General features: G+C 38.7%; 2 protein-coding genes across 2 annotated transcripts in view; both read left to right on the top strand.

The window, feature by feature from the left end:
* Positions 1 to 309: 309 nt before the first annotated feature.
* LOC139694817 (cytochrome c oxidase subunit 6C-like) lies at positions 310 to 956 on the top strand. The gene is made up of 3 exons (XM_071593335.1): positions 310 to 438; positions 543 to 712; positions 799 to 956. Exons 2-3 carry the CDS (start codon positions 543 to 545, stop codon positions 866 to 868), a joined length of 240 nt encoding a protein of 79 aa, XP_071449436.1. The 5' UTR covers positions 310 to 438; the 3' UTR covers positions 869 to 956.
* A 1,431-nt stretch (positions 957 to 2,387) lies between these two features.
* The window catches only part of LOC139694824 (streptococcal hemagglutinin-like), a 60,110-nt gene continuing 47,965 nt past the window's right edge, over positions 2,388 to 14,532 (top strand). Inside the window, exons 1-5 of the mRNA XM_071593342.1 lie at positions 2,388 to 2,497; positions 2,595 to 2,656; positions 2,755 to 2,883; positions 3,086 to 3,252; positions 4,390 to 8,428. Coding sequence (XP_071449443.1) covers positions 2,757 to 2,883; positions 3,086 to 3,252; positions 4,390 to 8,428 — 4,333 coding nt within the window. The 5' untranslated portion in view covers positions 2,388 to 2,497; positions 2,595 to 2,656; positions 2,755 to 2,756. The remainder of the gene's footprint in view (positions 2,498 to 2,594; positions 2,657 to 2,754; positions 2,884 to 3,085; positions 3,253 to 4,389; positions 8,429 to 14,532) is intronic.

The raw sequence follows: 14,532 nt of genomic DNA, 5'->3' as shown, positions 1-14,532 counted from the left end.
ATCAATGTCGCCGTATGGGATTATTTATTTTATAAACATGGGGAACATTTGTATTTACAAGGTGGATTTTAAGCCATATTTCTCAATCACTAATCCCAATTAATAATTTGACGCTTATTTAACAGAATTAGCGTAGTTGATATTGATATCAGGGATGGTAATTTACAAAGAAAAACACTTGATTTTAAATCCATTGCAGGAGAAATACTTTCGGTTACACTCGTCACGCCTTTACCTAGTGTCAAAATAAATTCACTAAACAACATATGTTACATCAACAATGTCGTCAATACCGACGCCGTTGTTGCGAATTCCGATTCTCAATTTCGGAAATTATCGTGCGGTGTCGCTGTAATCTACTCGTCCTGCACTTACCTTTATTCATTCCGTTGGTTGGGACATAGAGGGAATCCAGTTGCAGAAGTTATTCAAGTCAAGGTATATGTTACATTTCCTTTTTTAAATTTGTCATTCATATCCTCAATGCTATCTAATTGGATATAAAGCCTTATTTCATTGCATTAATTTGCCCTGTGCAATAGATGGCCTCTGCTGGAGTAACACGGCTCGCCAAACCCCAAATGAGAGGAATTCTAAATTCCCAGATTGCTAGAAATATTGCTGTTGCCTTTGCCCTCAGCATAGTGGCTGGAGCATCATATAAAATACTTGTTAGTGATCCCAGGAAAAAGAGGGTAGCGGAGTATTACAGGTACGAAATTTTTTACATAGCATCAATTTTTATTATAAGTGTATTGAAATTTGTGAATGAACCTAAATAAACATTTAATTTTTCAGAACATATGATGCTAATGCAGACTTCGAAAGAATGAAGAAGGCTGGAGTATTTCAATCGACTAGTGGGTGATGGCCAGAGTTGTGCTAATTTAAATTGTTTGTAATATAAAACCTTTAATTCTGTAGTAATGAAGTGCTAATAAAATTATTTAGAACTATATGTTTTATTTGTTGATATGTGACCTCCATTCAATGGCTAATATGAATCCTATCAAATACCCAGAGGAAGTAGAGGTTAATTTGTAATTACATCTGAACAGTTGAATTACAAGAAATATATAATCGATTGCGGCTGCCAACGCATCACGGCAAATAAATAGTTATCTACAAAATAAAGATTAATTAAATAACATACTAATTGTAAGATGGTAACGTCCGTGCATGACTGCCAAAATTCATGCATTACACAAGTTGGACATTTTCAGAAACTACCATAAACTAGAGAACCTGTGCTCCAATAGGAGATCACAAAAACTCGATTTCAACATGGCTGGTGGCGGGAAGGCTTCCCATAATGCAACTGATTGATTTGCGCATGTCAGTTTGGAGCATTGCAAATGGCGGCACTTGTTATTGTTCCATGGCGTTTATGACTTCGTCCAAATTATGCCTGAATTTTCCTTACTACCAGGTAAGCAATGTCTCATTGACACTGAATTTCATTTGTTGGGTATGTGAGTGGTGTGTCAGTTTCGTCGTATTCTGTCTGTCGTCCTTCGTGAAGCTGTATATCAAAGGCCAAAATTGGTGTTACGGAAGATTTTCCGTCTTTACGGGATCAGTTTTCGAATCTTGAACGACTTTCTGCCGATGGAATTAAGTGCCTCTTGGTGAATGAAAGACATTTTAGTTATTTAAAAATGATGCGTACAACTTCCGTGTATGTGAGTGCTTATTAGTTCTGTTGTCGACGGTTATATGTGTACTCATTTTGACGGAACTTTAGAAGCATGCTGCAGCGGAGCTCCACTCCCCCATGTCACAAAATGGAGGTCGCAATCCCCTTGAACGGCTTGGATATCGTATGAAGCAATATACTTAATTATATTGCTTGATTTTGTACTAAATTGTTTTAAAATATGTTTAAAAGCTGTAGCATAATGTAATTACAGGAATTGTGCGTTCATTTATGATATGTGTTTACTGTTATGGAGGGTCCGTGTAAATGTTGACGAACGTGACCGAGTACCGTTCTGTGTACAATCAGTAAATTAATTAAAACCTGGATTGCAGTGTACTTTATAGGTATATTTTGTTTTAATTTCAATATTTATTTTGTTTAAATTATCATGAAAGTAATATAATGTGTTTTAATAGATTTTTGGTCATTTCGGAGGATAATGGCAGTCGAAAGTAATTCTTGATGGTAGAGAAAACTAATTCAGCGTCTTTTGCCGTAATTTACTCTTTAAACAGCAGATTAAGATGCGGTAAATTACCGCAAATTATAATTTGCGGTAATTCGCGTGTTAATAATTATAATGATGGGGTTATACATTTATAAGAAGTTTGACAGACTACTGGTTGTGAGCTCAAGTCACATTTGTATTACTTTTTATTTTATATCCGGGCGAATTTTTTTCATTTTTGGAGAAGCGACTTTAAGACTCGTTGGATATATTTGGCCAAATGGGCAGATATCTGCGATTGTGAGAAATCGTCAGTACCAGGAAATTAGTATCGGCTTGAAGGGTATTAAGTGCGTTCGTAGACATCTAATTTTACTACTTTTGTAATTATTTTATTTAGGATATACGAACGGTATAATACATACATTTATATTTTGCGTATTTCAGATTGCCTAGTAATTTCCCAAAGAATTTGTTGGTTTTGCCCCTGAATGTGATCTGGAAAGCATGTAAGTGGAAGACGTACTTGACTTTGACATGTTACAACAATAGATTCCATGCAACTTGCACTATGTTATATTAATTTTCAATGTTTCAACCGAAACAGAGATGGCCGCAGACAGTGATGGAGATCTTATTGAAACTGTGGTCACATGTGAAGGAGATTTAACAGATCCTGCCTTCCCCGATAGATTTAATTATATTGTGAAAAATCTATGCAATATTTTGTGTACAGGTATGTGGTGTAGCTAATCTATACCGTTGTCATGAATTGCGTTATGTGCAGTCAATACCATTGTGTGACCTCTTTTGCTTTTTTTCATTTGAAGTTGTTTTTGTGTATTCTTATAATCATGTAGTTGTGACGGACGCTCATTATTGTCTTACTTTCTGTATGAAAGCAGAAAAGTGTACTAAAAGTGAATTTTCATGTGTAGGTAAAGAAGAATCATTAAAGGTTTCCAAGGTGGAGCCATGGAATTCAGTTCGAGTGACCTTTACTATTCCTCGAGAAGCTGCCCAACGTTTGAGGCTCTTGGCTCAACAAGGAGACCTGTCTCTCAGGCAGTTGGGTATTTTATCTGTCCAGGTAGAAGGAGACCAGGTAATTGAATTAATACCTTAGCGAGTTTTGTGATGATCAGCTTATTCTTGGAGGATTAACTTTAAATTCAGTGCCATTAAATGATTCATTGCTAATTTTCTGACCTAGCCGTAGGACCAGTATGTTTGATGTTTCCTGACATTTTAGTGGGTGATAATGATTCCTCTGCTTATTTCATTGAATTTCATGAGTTTGAAATGCTTTTGATCCCAAGAATGAGTTTGGTACGTGCTTAGAAAACGTTCATGGCCCTAGAATGTGAACTCTCATTGGAATTATTTTATATTTCATATAAGTATTGAGTATCATTTCATATTCAGGTTCTAGGATCACCATTGTACCCCTTACTATCATTTTTATTTTAAATGCTATAATTTTAAACCAGTTAACTTGGTAATGGAATTTTTTTAGGAACAGGTGATTAAGTGGTGATGATTCTTATTAAAATCTCTCGGGAATGATCCAAATTCTTGAACTCTTACAAGAGGAGTTTTTGTCAGTAGTGTGATGAAAAATCTTAATAGATATTTACCATTTCATATGGCATCTGAATGCCATACCAGTAATGTCATGAGATTTCATATGCATTAGATCCCTAGCCCCTTTATGGTATTATGAAAACAACATGAAGGGCTGCTCATCTGTTTGCTCAATTCTATTAATCAGAAATAGAAAAAGATAAATTTGCACCCAAAGCTAATTAATTTTAAATGCTCAATTTTTTAGTGGAATAAATTCAAAAAAAGTTCCGACATCTAACCAACTGCCATATTTAGTCATCTACATGTATTTCATTGTTTCCTTTTTTAGAAAAGTGAGGCTATAATTTTTTTATGCATCTACAGTTATCAATTTGTCATTTTTATTTAATTCAATCATTTAACTTGTTGGTACGCTTATTTATTTATTTGCTTATACAATTTTCAAGCTTCCATTGGATCTTGTAAAGTTAAATTGATGGAGTAAAATATCCAAAATCCATTTTCATGATTTTAGGTAAATGCTGCCAATTGTTTTATAGAACTATAGATTTGCCATTCTGTTTATTTCAGAGTATAAAATTTGCCTTTAAATTTTTGTTTTTTTATAGTATATCTCTGTGTGGTGAAATTAAGTCATTTTTTCTTCTGTTTGCAGGTTATTTCTTTAACAATTGCTGGTCGGTTCAATGAGACTCAAGAAATTGTTCTACAAACAGAAAACAGACAGGTCAGCAATGGCCCAGGCCCTCCACCTGCCATTGACCCTGGACCAAGTAGTGCAGTTTCGGGCGGAGCAGTACGCAGTGTTGCGAGGTTACTTGGGGCTGCAGTGGTGGCTTCAGGTTCTGGTGTGACACAGCCTCCATCTCTTGCAGCAACCCCCTCTACCCCAACTCCTGGAGGACCCGTGGGGACGACACCTCCACCCCCACCTCGTCCTCCTGATCAGTTCCGCAGTCCCAATGTTGTTGCTCCTGGGAGTGATCCTATCCCCATTCCTCCAAAGAATGTGTCTGTTGCTGCACGGCCTGGTGGATATGGCCCTTTTCCTTTTGCGAGTATGACACATGCTGCTCATGCAATGCAAAACAGGGAATCACACCATCAAGGGTCTACAGTGGCTCCAGCAAATTCATCTGGAACACCAGCATCAGCAGTGTCTTCAACACAAACTGTTGGAACTGTTGTTGCTTCTCCTACTGGTGCTCCTCGTCCTCCATCTACTCCAACTAGGTTTCCCAATGTTCCCCCTCCACCTTATCCAGGCACTACGGGTGGTAACCTTCCTCCATCCAACACTCCACAGCCTGCTTCTGCCTTTGCTACCACACCTGCTTCTGGCACAACACCTGCCAGTGTGACGGTGGCTGGAACGAGCATCCCCATTCGTCACCCTGCTACCAGCCCTGTGGCAAACTGTACCCCTGCTCGTCCCCCAAGTGGTGATCGTCCACCTGCCCCAAATGTGGCCCTTTCAAGCCCTCTATTGGTGAACCTTCTGCAAAATGATGGTAGCACCACCCCTGGGCGAATGCCACCACCCTCAGTGGATAAGCAGCGTAAGACTAAAAAGGTTACTGCAAGACGAAGGCCAATGACTGGTGAAGTTTCCTCTCCAGGTGGCTCATCACCTCTGCTGTCGCCTGGTTCTCCTTCTTCAAATTCCTCCAATCCTGATTCATCACAACCTTTCCCAGTGTCACCTTTTAACATATCCCTCCCCACTGTTCCAAATCTCAATCTGTCTCCACCTCCGATCGTCGAAGGTACCACAGCTGCCTCTAGGACAACATCAGATAACTCTGCCAGCACTCACCTTATACCATCACAGTCCCAGCACCTCCAAATTTTGCACACGAACTCCCACCAGAATGCCGGGCAAGCTCAAGCTGGATCCATTCCTGCAGGAATAGTAAGGGCTAGACCCCAGAGCAATGGGGAACAAGCAGTCCTTGGCTCTAATCACCAGAGAGCAACCGTGGGGCCTGTTGGAAATTCCTCTGTTTCACAACCCTCTACCCAGCTAAATGTTCAGTCCAAGCACAGTATTATGCGTGGTAGTGGTAGTGGGGTTGTTGGAGGGATCAATTCTGGGATGGCCAGGGGAGCGACAAGGGGACCCACGCCTCAACCGAGGACTATGGGTGCAGCCTCTCATCGCCCACCACACGCCCAAGCCCCTCCACCCTATCCAGGAGTACAGCAGGTTCCTGGGAGAATGCAGAGACCACCATCCGCTATCCAAAATCAACAGTCCACAGTGGTACACAATTCAATCTCTCATTCTATGCACCACAAAACTGTGCTCAGTGGGCAATACAATGCCGACTTTAAGTTTGCATCAACCAATGTCAATGCCGACACTCGTATTGGCATTCCTGGTGTCCAAGTGCCAGTTGTGGCCCCCACCAAGACCACAGCAGCAGCAACTTGGGGGCAGAGGGCACAGCAGATGACAACACTGCAGGAAGGGACAGCAAGCATGGCTCAATCAGTCAAGTCGAGTGGCAGGGACTCACCCACGGTCTCAGAAAGCAATTCTACGAGTGTTACTGGCAAGAAGGAAACTAGTCAAAAGAAAGAAAGACGGGAAGCAAGTCCTCCACCTCCCTCTCCCCCACCTCTCACATCATCTGGCAAAAAGCGCCAATTCCTTATCAATCCACTCACTGGCCATTTGGAACCCATGCCCAGTGACAGCAGTTCAGAAAGTGAGCCGGAATTGCCTCCGGAACCCTTTTTCCCCAGTTTCCATGAGCGTCCTGATTCAGTGTTTTCCGACGAGGAAGAATCCAATGTCAGCACCGTTTCTCGTAAGGAGACAACAGATCAGTCTGATTCTGAGGCCACTGTTAAATCAACTGCCAGTTCAATTGAGTCTCGGTCCAGAGCTGGTTCGGGGGAAACTTCACAAAGCTCAATGGTTACCTCTGGCCAGGCTTCAAGGGAAAGTGTTGGTGGTCCTCTTACATTTGGTAATGGACCTGGAGAAAAAATAAAATTACGCTTGAAGCTGGAAAAGAGTGAGCCGGTCATGCCTGCATATAAGGTGGATGTCTCCTTTGTGAATGTGCCTCCAATGAAGAAAGCTGATAAGACGATTGGTGGAGGAATAAGTGGTATGAGTGGGTCTTTAGGGAGGACATTTAGCGTTGGATCCCTCAGTTCTGGGGTATCCAGCAATGTTGTTAGTCCACTTACCAGTTCCGGCACTCACGTGCCCTCGGGGATGTCTGGTCAGCTGGGAGTGTCAGGTAGTGGTGAGCCACGAGTGCCCCCCCTTCACATATCTCTCCGAGGGCGAAATGCTGCCGTTGTGGTGGCATCACGCAAAGAGGAGAAGGATGGAAAGCGATTCAGGGAGAAGGATATGAGTGCTGATGGCAGCGGCATGGTAGGTTCTCCGGGATCTGCCATCTCCGGGAGCATCAAAAGTAGTTGTCCTGCAGGAATAGGTGTGATACATCCCGGAGGAATAATGGGGAGACAACCGCCTGAGAAAATCAACAAAAGAAGCAAGGTTAATAGGTCGAGGGCGAGAGAAGGTGTGTTGGGAGGCGTGGAGGAAAATAGGCTGAAAAGGCCTTCGACCTCCAAGACCCCAAAAGCGAAAATTGTGAAAGAGGCAACTCCCAGCACCACGCTAGGATCCATGTCTGGTGTTGGTCATGTGATGAGTGGCAGATCCACCGAGGAACCCTTGGAAACCAGTGCAATGAGGTTGAAAACAAAGTTAAGGGACCTCGATGATGTGCCACTCAAATCTCGAATGAGAGACCGAAACTTCGAGGAGCAGGCATCTAAAGGGTCAGGGGAGATAGTGGCTGGATCAGTAACGGTGGATATGGGCAAATTACCCCCCAAGGTGCATGATGATCACTCCATCAACAGGGTGCATTCTGGGAGCCCGAGGCCGATCGACACGGAGGGTAAGGCGGGATCCTTGGGATCTCTGGTGGTAGCTGGTGCTCCAGGAGCCCATCGGGGTAAACGGAGAGGTGAGGTAAAGAAGAAGGCGGGCATAGTTGGGACTTCGTCGCTTACCTCTTTCTTGTCCCGCAAAGACCATCACGTGTCATCGGGAGAAATCAATGAGGGAGAGAGTGTGAGGGTGGAACAAGGAGGGAGAGGTCGAGGTGGTGGTGATCTCAGAGGTGTGGGCAAGCAAGTTGGCGGAGATGGACTCCGGAGGATGAGGGTAGCCGGCATGTTCTCCTCCTTGCCGTCCCTGGGAACCAGCCACGGTGACGTGGACAGTGTTACAAACACGCCGAGGAGTGTGGTGGCTTCGGGGGTAATGTGCTCGGGAGCGAGTGGTGGTGGTGGTTCGAGAGTGCATTCAAGGCGGGAAGGGCGTAGTGAGAGCCTTGAAAGGACGGCAGTGCCGAATGTTGACAGTAGTGGGGTCTCATCGACTGGAGTGCTCAGGAACGCTCGTAGTGTTGAGTCGAGGTATGGTCATTCATCAATGGAGAATGGTGAGTTGGCAGTGGGGAGTCTGTTGTCGACACCTGGGGCCAAGAGAAGTGTGGGAGGAGGTGCAATGTTTGGTGGGAGAGAGGTGAGAGGAGGGGGGGTGGGGGCGTTAGAAAGGAAGGTTTCAAGTGAGAGCAAAATGGAAGAATCCAAGGTTTTGCATCCCCAGGGTCGAAGGAACCATCCAAGTGATAAGGATAAGGATCTCAGTTTCACAGGTAAACCTTTCAATTTCATTGCAATAGTATGATGAATGTTAATTTATTAAAATCGGGGAGAAACTAGTGATTCCATATAGTAAGATCGTTGTTTAAACTAACTAATGTTTGCCGCCTTAAAATGCATATTAGTCTGATTCCTATAGTTGCTATGCTGCACTAGCATTCTGGTAGAAATGCCCTAATTCACTTTTTTAAACTCACTGTGAATGCTTCTTCCTTAAAAGAGGTAATGCTAAGTTAGCATTATTGAAGGTTAATGTATTCATGTCTTTGACTTAACCTACATTCATTGTCCTTTAAAATCATGGTCCTTATGATATGTTGATACTTGGATGAGTGTCGTACTGGCCGTATCATATGTTTTACCCTTCACCATCCTTCATATTTTTGCCACCAAATAGAAGGATCATGTAATTATTTAAAGTGAAAAGAATGGTAACTACTTCGATTTAAATATGTACAGTCATATGTCCATGTTCATAAGTGCCTTAACATGTATGGTTAGTTGTTTTTCAACTGTTGTGTGATATTTAAGACACTATGTGTAATAGTGGTATATGGATAATATTTACCCTAAGCGGTAGTTTTTTGATTTTAGTACGTGTCATATTTTGTGATTTAATTACTGCTAAAGAACTATGTTTTGTTTTAGAATTATGGATTATGTTGTTCTTCTTGTAAGTACCTTATGCATAAATCTATAGTGCATAGTATATGTAACACTTATTTTCAATATTTTTGTGCCGTCCTTCAAATTATTAAGGAGAACCCTACAGCCCTTTTAACTGGTTTGAATATTTTAAATAGTGAAAAGTATGTTATAATTCCTCCCCTCAAAACCTGGTACTCACCCACTGAGGTAATTAATTCCTGGTTGAGCACTGCTGATTCCATCATAGAATACTACACTATTAAGGTCGCCTATCTTAGCCTTTAATCAATGTGTCAATTGAAGATTTTGCTATTTTATTGGTTATTATTTTATACATGAAATAGATTATCACAACACTTGTAATTTTGTTGTGATAAAGGGTTATTTTATACACTCGATTTAAAATTGAATCTGTATTCATTCTTGTTTCTTCAGAGTCCATCAAATCACTAAAAACTTGGGAATTTTATTAGGCAGAATTTCAACAACTCTATTGTTATTATGGGACAATGGTTTTGGACCCTCCATGATATATTGTTCTTGTCATATTCACCCCATTCTTAGTAAAATGGCAAGCATCTTCAATGATCTACTCTTATTGTTAAAAGAGTGTGTGTGTGTGATGGAAACTAGCAACCAATGAAGTCTTTTACATCAAATTGTTGTGTGACTCTTATCCACTGTCTATTTAGTTTATGACTTTTTATAAAAACAAGATATTTAAAATTTGTCTAATGCAAACCTTGTTCCTCCGAAATATGATCCAAAAATGTCAAATTGACAAATTGTAATTAATTGCAATTGCAATATAGTCTAAAAGTTGACTTAGGTATTGTCTCATTTACAATCAATTTCCCGGGACAATTATAGTGTAGTTTTCTTAGCATTATAGTGGTGTCTCTTTCACTGACACTCTCTTGTATCCAGCACAGCCAACAGTCAATTTAGCAGCTAAATAACAAGGAGGATCTAAAAGGAAGAAGAATGGTAACTCAGCGTTTAGAAAACAAAATTGAAACCAAGCATCTTGCAACCAGTTACACAGCTGAAAATCTGACAAGAAACTCGTTCAAAAACAAAAAGATTCCGTTAAAAATTGTAATTTGAACTGGTTCAAGGATTTTTTCCAAAAACTTGAGTCTACTGGTGAAAATAGTGGGTGTGTACAAGGTATTGTACCTTAACAATCACTGTCATCTATCAAAAGTGTGTTCATAGTTAATGAAGTATGATGTGGAAGATTGCAAAGGAACATTTCATGTTAATATGGAATGCTTCTGCAAGTAGGGCCTGAGGAAGCCCTAAATCTAGTTTGCTCTGATCCAAGAATTGATCCAAATCTAAAATTGCAATCCCAGGAAATTGTGGGATTTGGGATCATTTTTCTCAATGATTAAATTAATAAGTAGCTATTTAAATGTTGCATATTTAACTGTCTTAATGCTAACTGTAAACCCTGCTTTTCTCGAAGAAGAGATTCTCCTTTAAGTGTTGAAGATTTAAGTATTTAGGATATCAATATGTAACTAGTTTCTACACAATTTCTATATTCGTGAGCAGGCATTCATATTAATCATGTTAGCACATGCTTGCACTGGAATAAAAGAGCTACCTCCACACCCTAGTTTTCCATACTGTTAAAGTGGTTAGCAAAAATGTTTTGTTTTTATTTAATTTGAGTATTTTTGGTGAATGTGGAAGCAAATCTACATTAAAAGAAAGGACAGTGTTATCTCTAAAATGCATCTATCTCGACTCAAATATTTTCCTCCTTGTTTATTTGATTTTATATCCTTTCAAGTTTCATTCATGTTTTGACCCAAACCATCTATTTGAATTGTCATTAAATGTCAACTCAGTAAAACATTATTATCTTTAAGCATCCCAGAAGCATCAGCAGTCAAAGATTAAGCAATGTTTATGATTTCAGAAATGATATTTCATATTGGAACAAGGGGAATTTTTTTTATTAGCTGCTATTGTTAAAGTTGTAGCTATACATGCATTCGTAATTCCTGTTCATGTCTGTCCAAATGTGGCAGGAAAGGAGGCTTTGAAACAATGTTTCTTGTTTCAATATTATGAAATGCAGTTCATTGGTACCTTATTAAATGAATTATTTTTTTATATCAATTCATTACGTTTGAGTTCCCAAAAATCATGATATCTTGGTGTTCTATGCTCATTTTCTACAGTTTGCATTTCTAGAATCTAAATGTTAACTGTGAACAAAACTTCAGAAATGTATTCTGAAGAATGTATAAAAGTGGATGTTGTTGTAGATACCATCAGCAACAAACCAAACTTAAAATTTTTTCAGAAATAACATTTCTTTGAATTAATTTTTACAAAGTTTTGAAGAGGTTGGTAAATAAGAAACTTAGCTTCCTGCCATCCAAAAATCTCACATTCAGAGAAGTATTTCGATACTAAGGTACACTAACAGAGCCAAAAGTCCAGTTTCCTTAGCCTTGCTAGTACTTTTTAGTAATACTCCAATACTTTTCACCAAAAAAGTTTTGTTCAAGCACTCCATACCTGAAGACATTTTTTTGTGTAGCATTCCGGTGAAGTTTCTTGTCCATGAGAAAATTTTCAATACTTAAACATGAATCTATGAGAAATCATGATCAATCCTGGAATTGAAGATTCCATCCTTGTTACAAATTATTTCCAGAAGTGGCTTTTTACATGCATATAATCCGTCAATGAGTTTTGTCTGAAACCAATTTGGCAAAATGGACTTTCATGTTTATCCCCATGAAAGAGAGGGTCAATTTTGAAGGGTACATTGAATCAATAGAGCTTAGATTTTTGTGGGAAAGTATAGGTGGCACAGGGAAAGGAACTGGCCTGATGTGTGAGTTTTGCATGCCGTGCGGCATAGTATTGCTTGAGATCCATCCTGACCTATGGAACCAACCTTCGGGTTAATAAATCTGGTTATCCCCATGTTGTCATCCAATACCCACACTTCACTGCTGACCAAAAATAAATTGGAAAATTTAATGAATCATTCATAGAATTTAACACTGAGTCGTCATGTTAAACTTCCCTGACTTTTATTGTTGCCCATTAGTTTTTGGTAAAATTTCTATTGCAGTAGGATACCAACTACAGAAATTACAGATTTCAAGTGTGATTTGACCTTCATTTTTGTATAATGTTAGAATTTTTACTTAGAATGTGGTGAGATAGACAAAGGTCTCCATATTGAGAATAATACTGTCTTTAATTTAAGCCTAGGCAAACTATTATTGTGCTTTTTGTCAAACCTAAATAGAAACTTCAGTTCTTAATGTTAATCCATAATTATGGCTACCAAGAATATATGATGTACACGTACTTACCTTCATTGCCCTAAAAATAGTCACAAATCATCACACTTGTTTGCTGCAGGATGCAGTTATTAGGAATTCACTGCTCAATTGACTGAATAGCAAATAAGCTTACAAATAATTTATCATTATGTATCTTAATAATTACACCTTGAATAAACAGCCCCTAGCTATGTTCCTAATGTAAAGGTACTAAGGCAACTTGTTAATTTGTTTAGGTATATTCTTTCCTAATTTCCAAGGAATCTTAGTATTGATTTCTATATTGGTATGTTTAATGTGACATTATATCATATGGTTCTTATTTTTCGTCCGTTATCCATTCATTTTATGAAGTGTGTGTGGTATTGCTTAATTTGGATTTTCCCATTGTTTCAAAACTGTGACATTTTATTTACAGCAGGTCTTTGTCTTGCAAAATTCAGTCATATGGTTAGCAGTAGACAAAAATATTTGTGTAATGTGTGTATAAATAACATTGAAGTACATATAGACCCATTTTATATCACTACTCATTCATTCAGCAGCTATTGTAAAACTTGTTTGGAAAACTATTATGATTTTAATACCTGGAATTTTGGTATTGAAGTGAATGTTGTTTGTTCAGGAATGACAATTCATATGGATGCCATTGAATATGAAGGCTTATGTGAGCATTTCTTTTATTCCTTCTAATTTAATTTTTGTGGTTTAACTTTTTCATTATAAAATAACACATTAACTTGGTTTATATATGTTTATTCTGAATCATGCTTCAAGAGTCTCTTATAAAGTTAACTGTAGATGCCTTCACTTCGTAAAATTCCATCTTATAGTGAAAATATTCAAAATGCTAAGGAGAAATAGCACAATTTATTTTGAAGCACAAAATAGGTCCTAGCGTTTCAACGTCATCTGGATGATGTCAACTAATAATTGTCAGCATGGCATATTTCCATCTACTCTATACAGTTTATTTTTAATATATTAGAAGTTTGCCATCTTTTATAGGCATAGTTCCTTAACTATAAAAACATTTTAAAGTGCCATAGGAAACCACTGTTATTTCTGGTAATTTTTCACTTGAAATTAATTATACTTAAATTCCAATAGTTACTTAGTTATGTTTCACACAAGATTTTATTTAAAACATTACAACCTAGGTTTCACTGCTGAGCAAGGTCATCAGGTAAGTATAGATTGACATAACCCTACATAATTTGGCAGCATTTCATTAAAATTAAAGACATTCCACAGCTCAAAGTAGCCTTATGCAAGAGATACAATGTGATCAAGCTGATTTGCCTAAATTAAGGCTTGGAAAAATTGGCAACAGATCAGACAGTCTGGAAAAATTTGGCATTGTAAAAAACCTGGCTTTGAAGGTAGATATTGTTTACCCACCACTCATCATTCCTCAGCAATGCCAAACACTTGAGCCATGGCACATCAGTTACAGACCTCTGTGGTGTTTGGTCCCTTCCCCTTCCATTCTTGTATCTGCACAACCTCCTCCTCCAGGACCCACGTAAACAAGTTATCTTGATGTGCACTTATCTGATGATTCGTCTGAGGAGTGAAACTTGGGTTTCAGTTTTGTAATAATATTTTGACTAGAATATAATTAAGTTACCCTTGACATTTAAGCATGCATCAATTCCACAAAGTTATGCTCGGCACTATCAATTATAAATTTCATGTTGGAGATTATATTTGTTTTGAATGTAATGTGAATAAAGTCTTTGTGAATGAAATATTAAAGAGGAACCCAAATTTTCATCTAAATTAGAATCATAATGTGTTGCAACATCTTATGGATCGTGATAAGTAAATGAGTATTGGTAGAGTCTATCCATGGTCAACTCAATCAGCCCTGGTGCATAACTCTACTTCTTTGCTGTGATAACAATCAGTATTTATTCCGCCACTAAACTGGTGAATATTTGCAAATGTTCACGATTGAAGTTGCATAATATTAGTATTTTATATTACATGATTTTATTGTATGACTTATGGATCGAATGCTGTCTGTTCTCTCCAGGTGAGCATTAATGAATGCTCACCTGGAGATGCTGCACCTGAACAAACTCCCATGTCATTCTATAAAATCAAATTAGCAGATGTATAGTACT

Source organism: Hetaerina americana, unplaced genomic scaffold (assembly GCF_022747635.1).
Source record: "Hetaerina americana unplaced genomic scaffold, ioHetAmer1.1.p SCAF_56, whole genome shotgun sequence".
Classification (NCBI taxonomy): Eukaryota; Metazoa; Arthropoda; class Insecta; order Odonata; family Calopterygidae; genus Hetaerina; species Hetaerina americana.
This window is presented reverse-complemented; position numbering and strand designations above follow the sequence as displayed.

Bases quoted from the DNA above. Each gene is read 5' to 3' on its own strand.
- LOC139694817 (XM_071593335.1), top strand. From the start codon at position 543: ATGGCCTCTGCTGGAGTAACACGGCTCGCCAAACCCCAAATGAGAGGA. The intron at 713-798 runs GTACGAAATTTT...TTAATTTTTCAG, and splicing joins AGGGTAGCGGAGTATTACAG to AACATATGATGCTAATGCAG.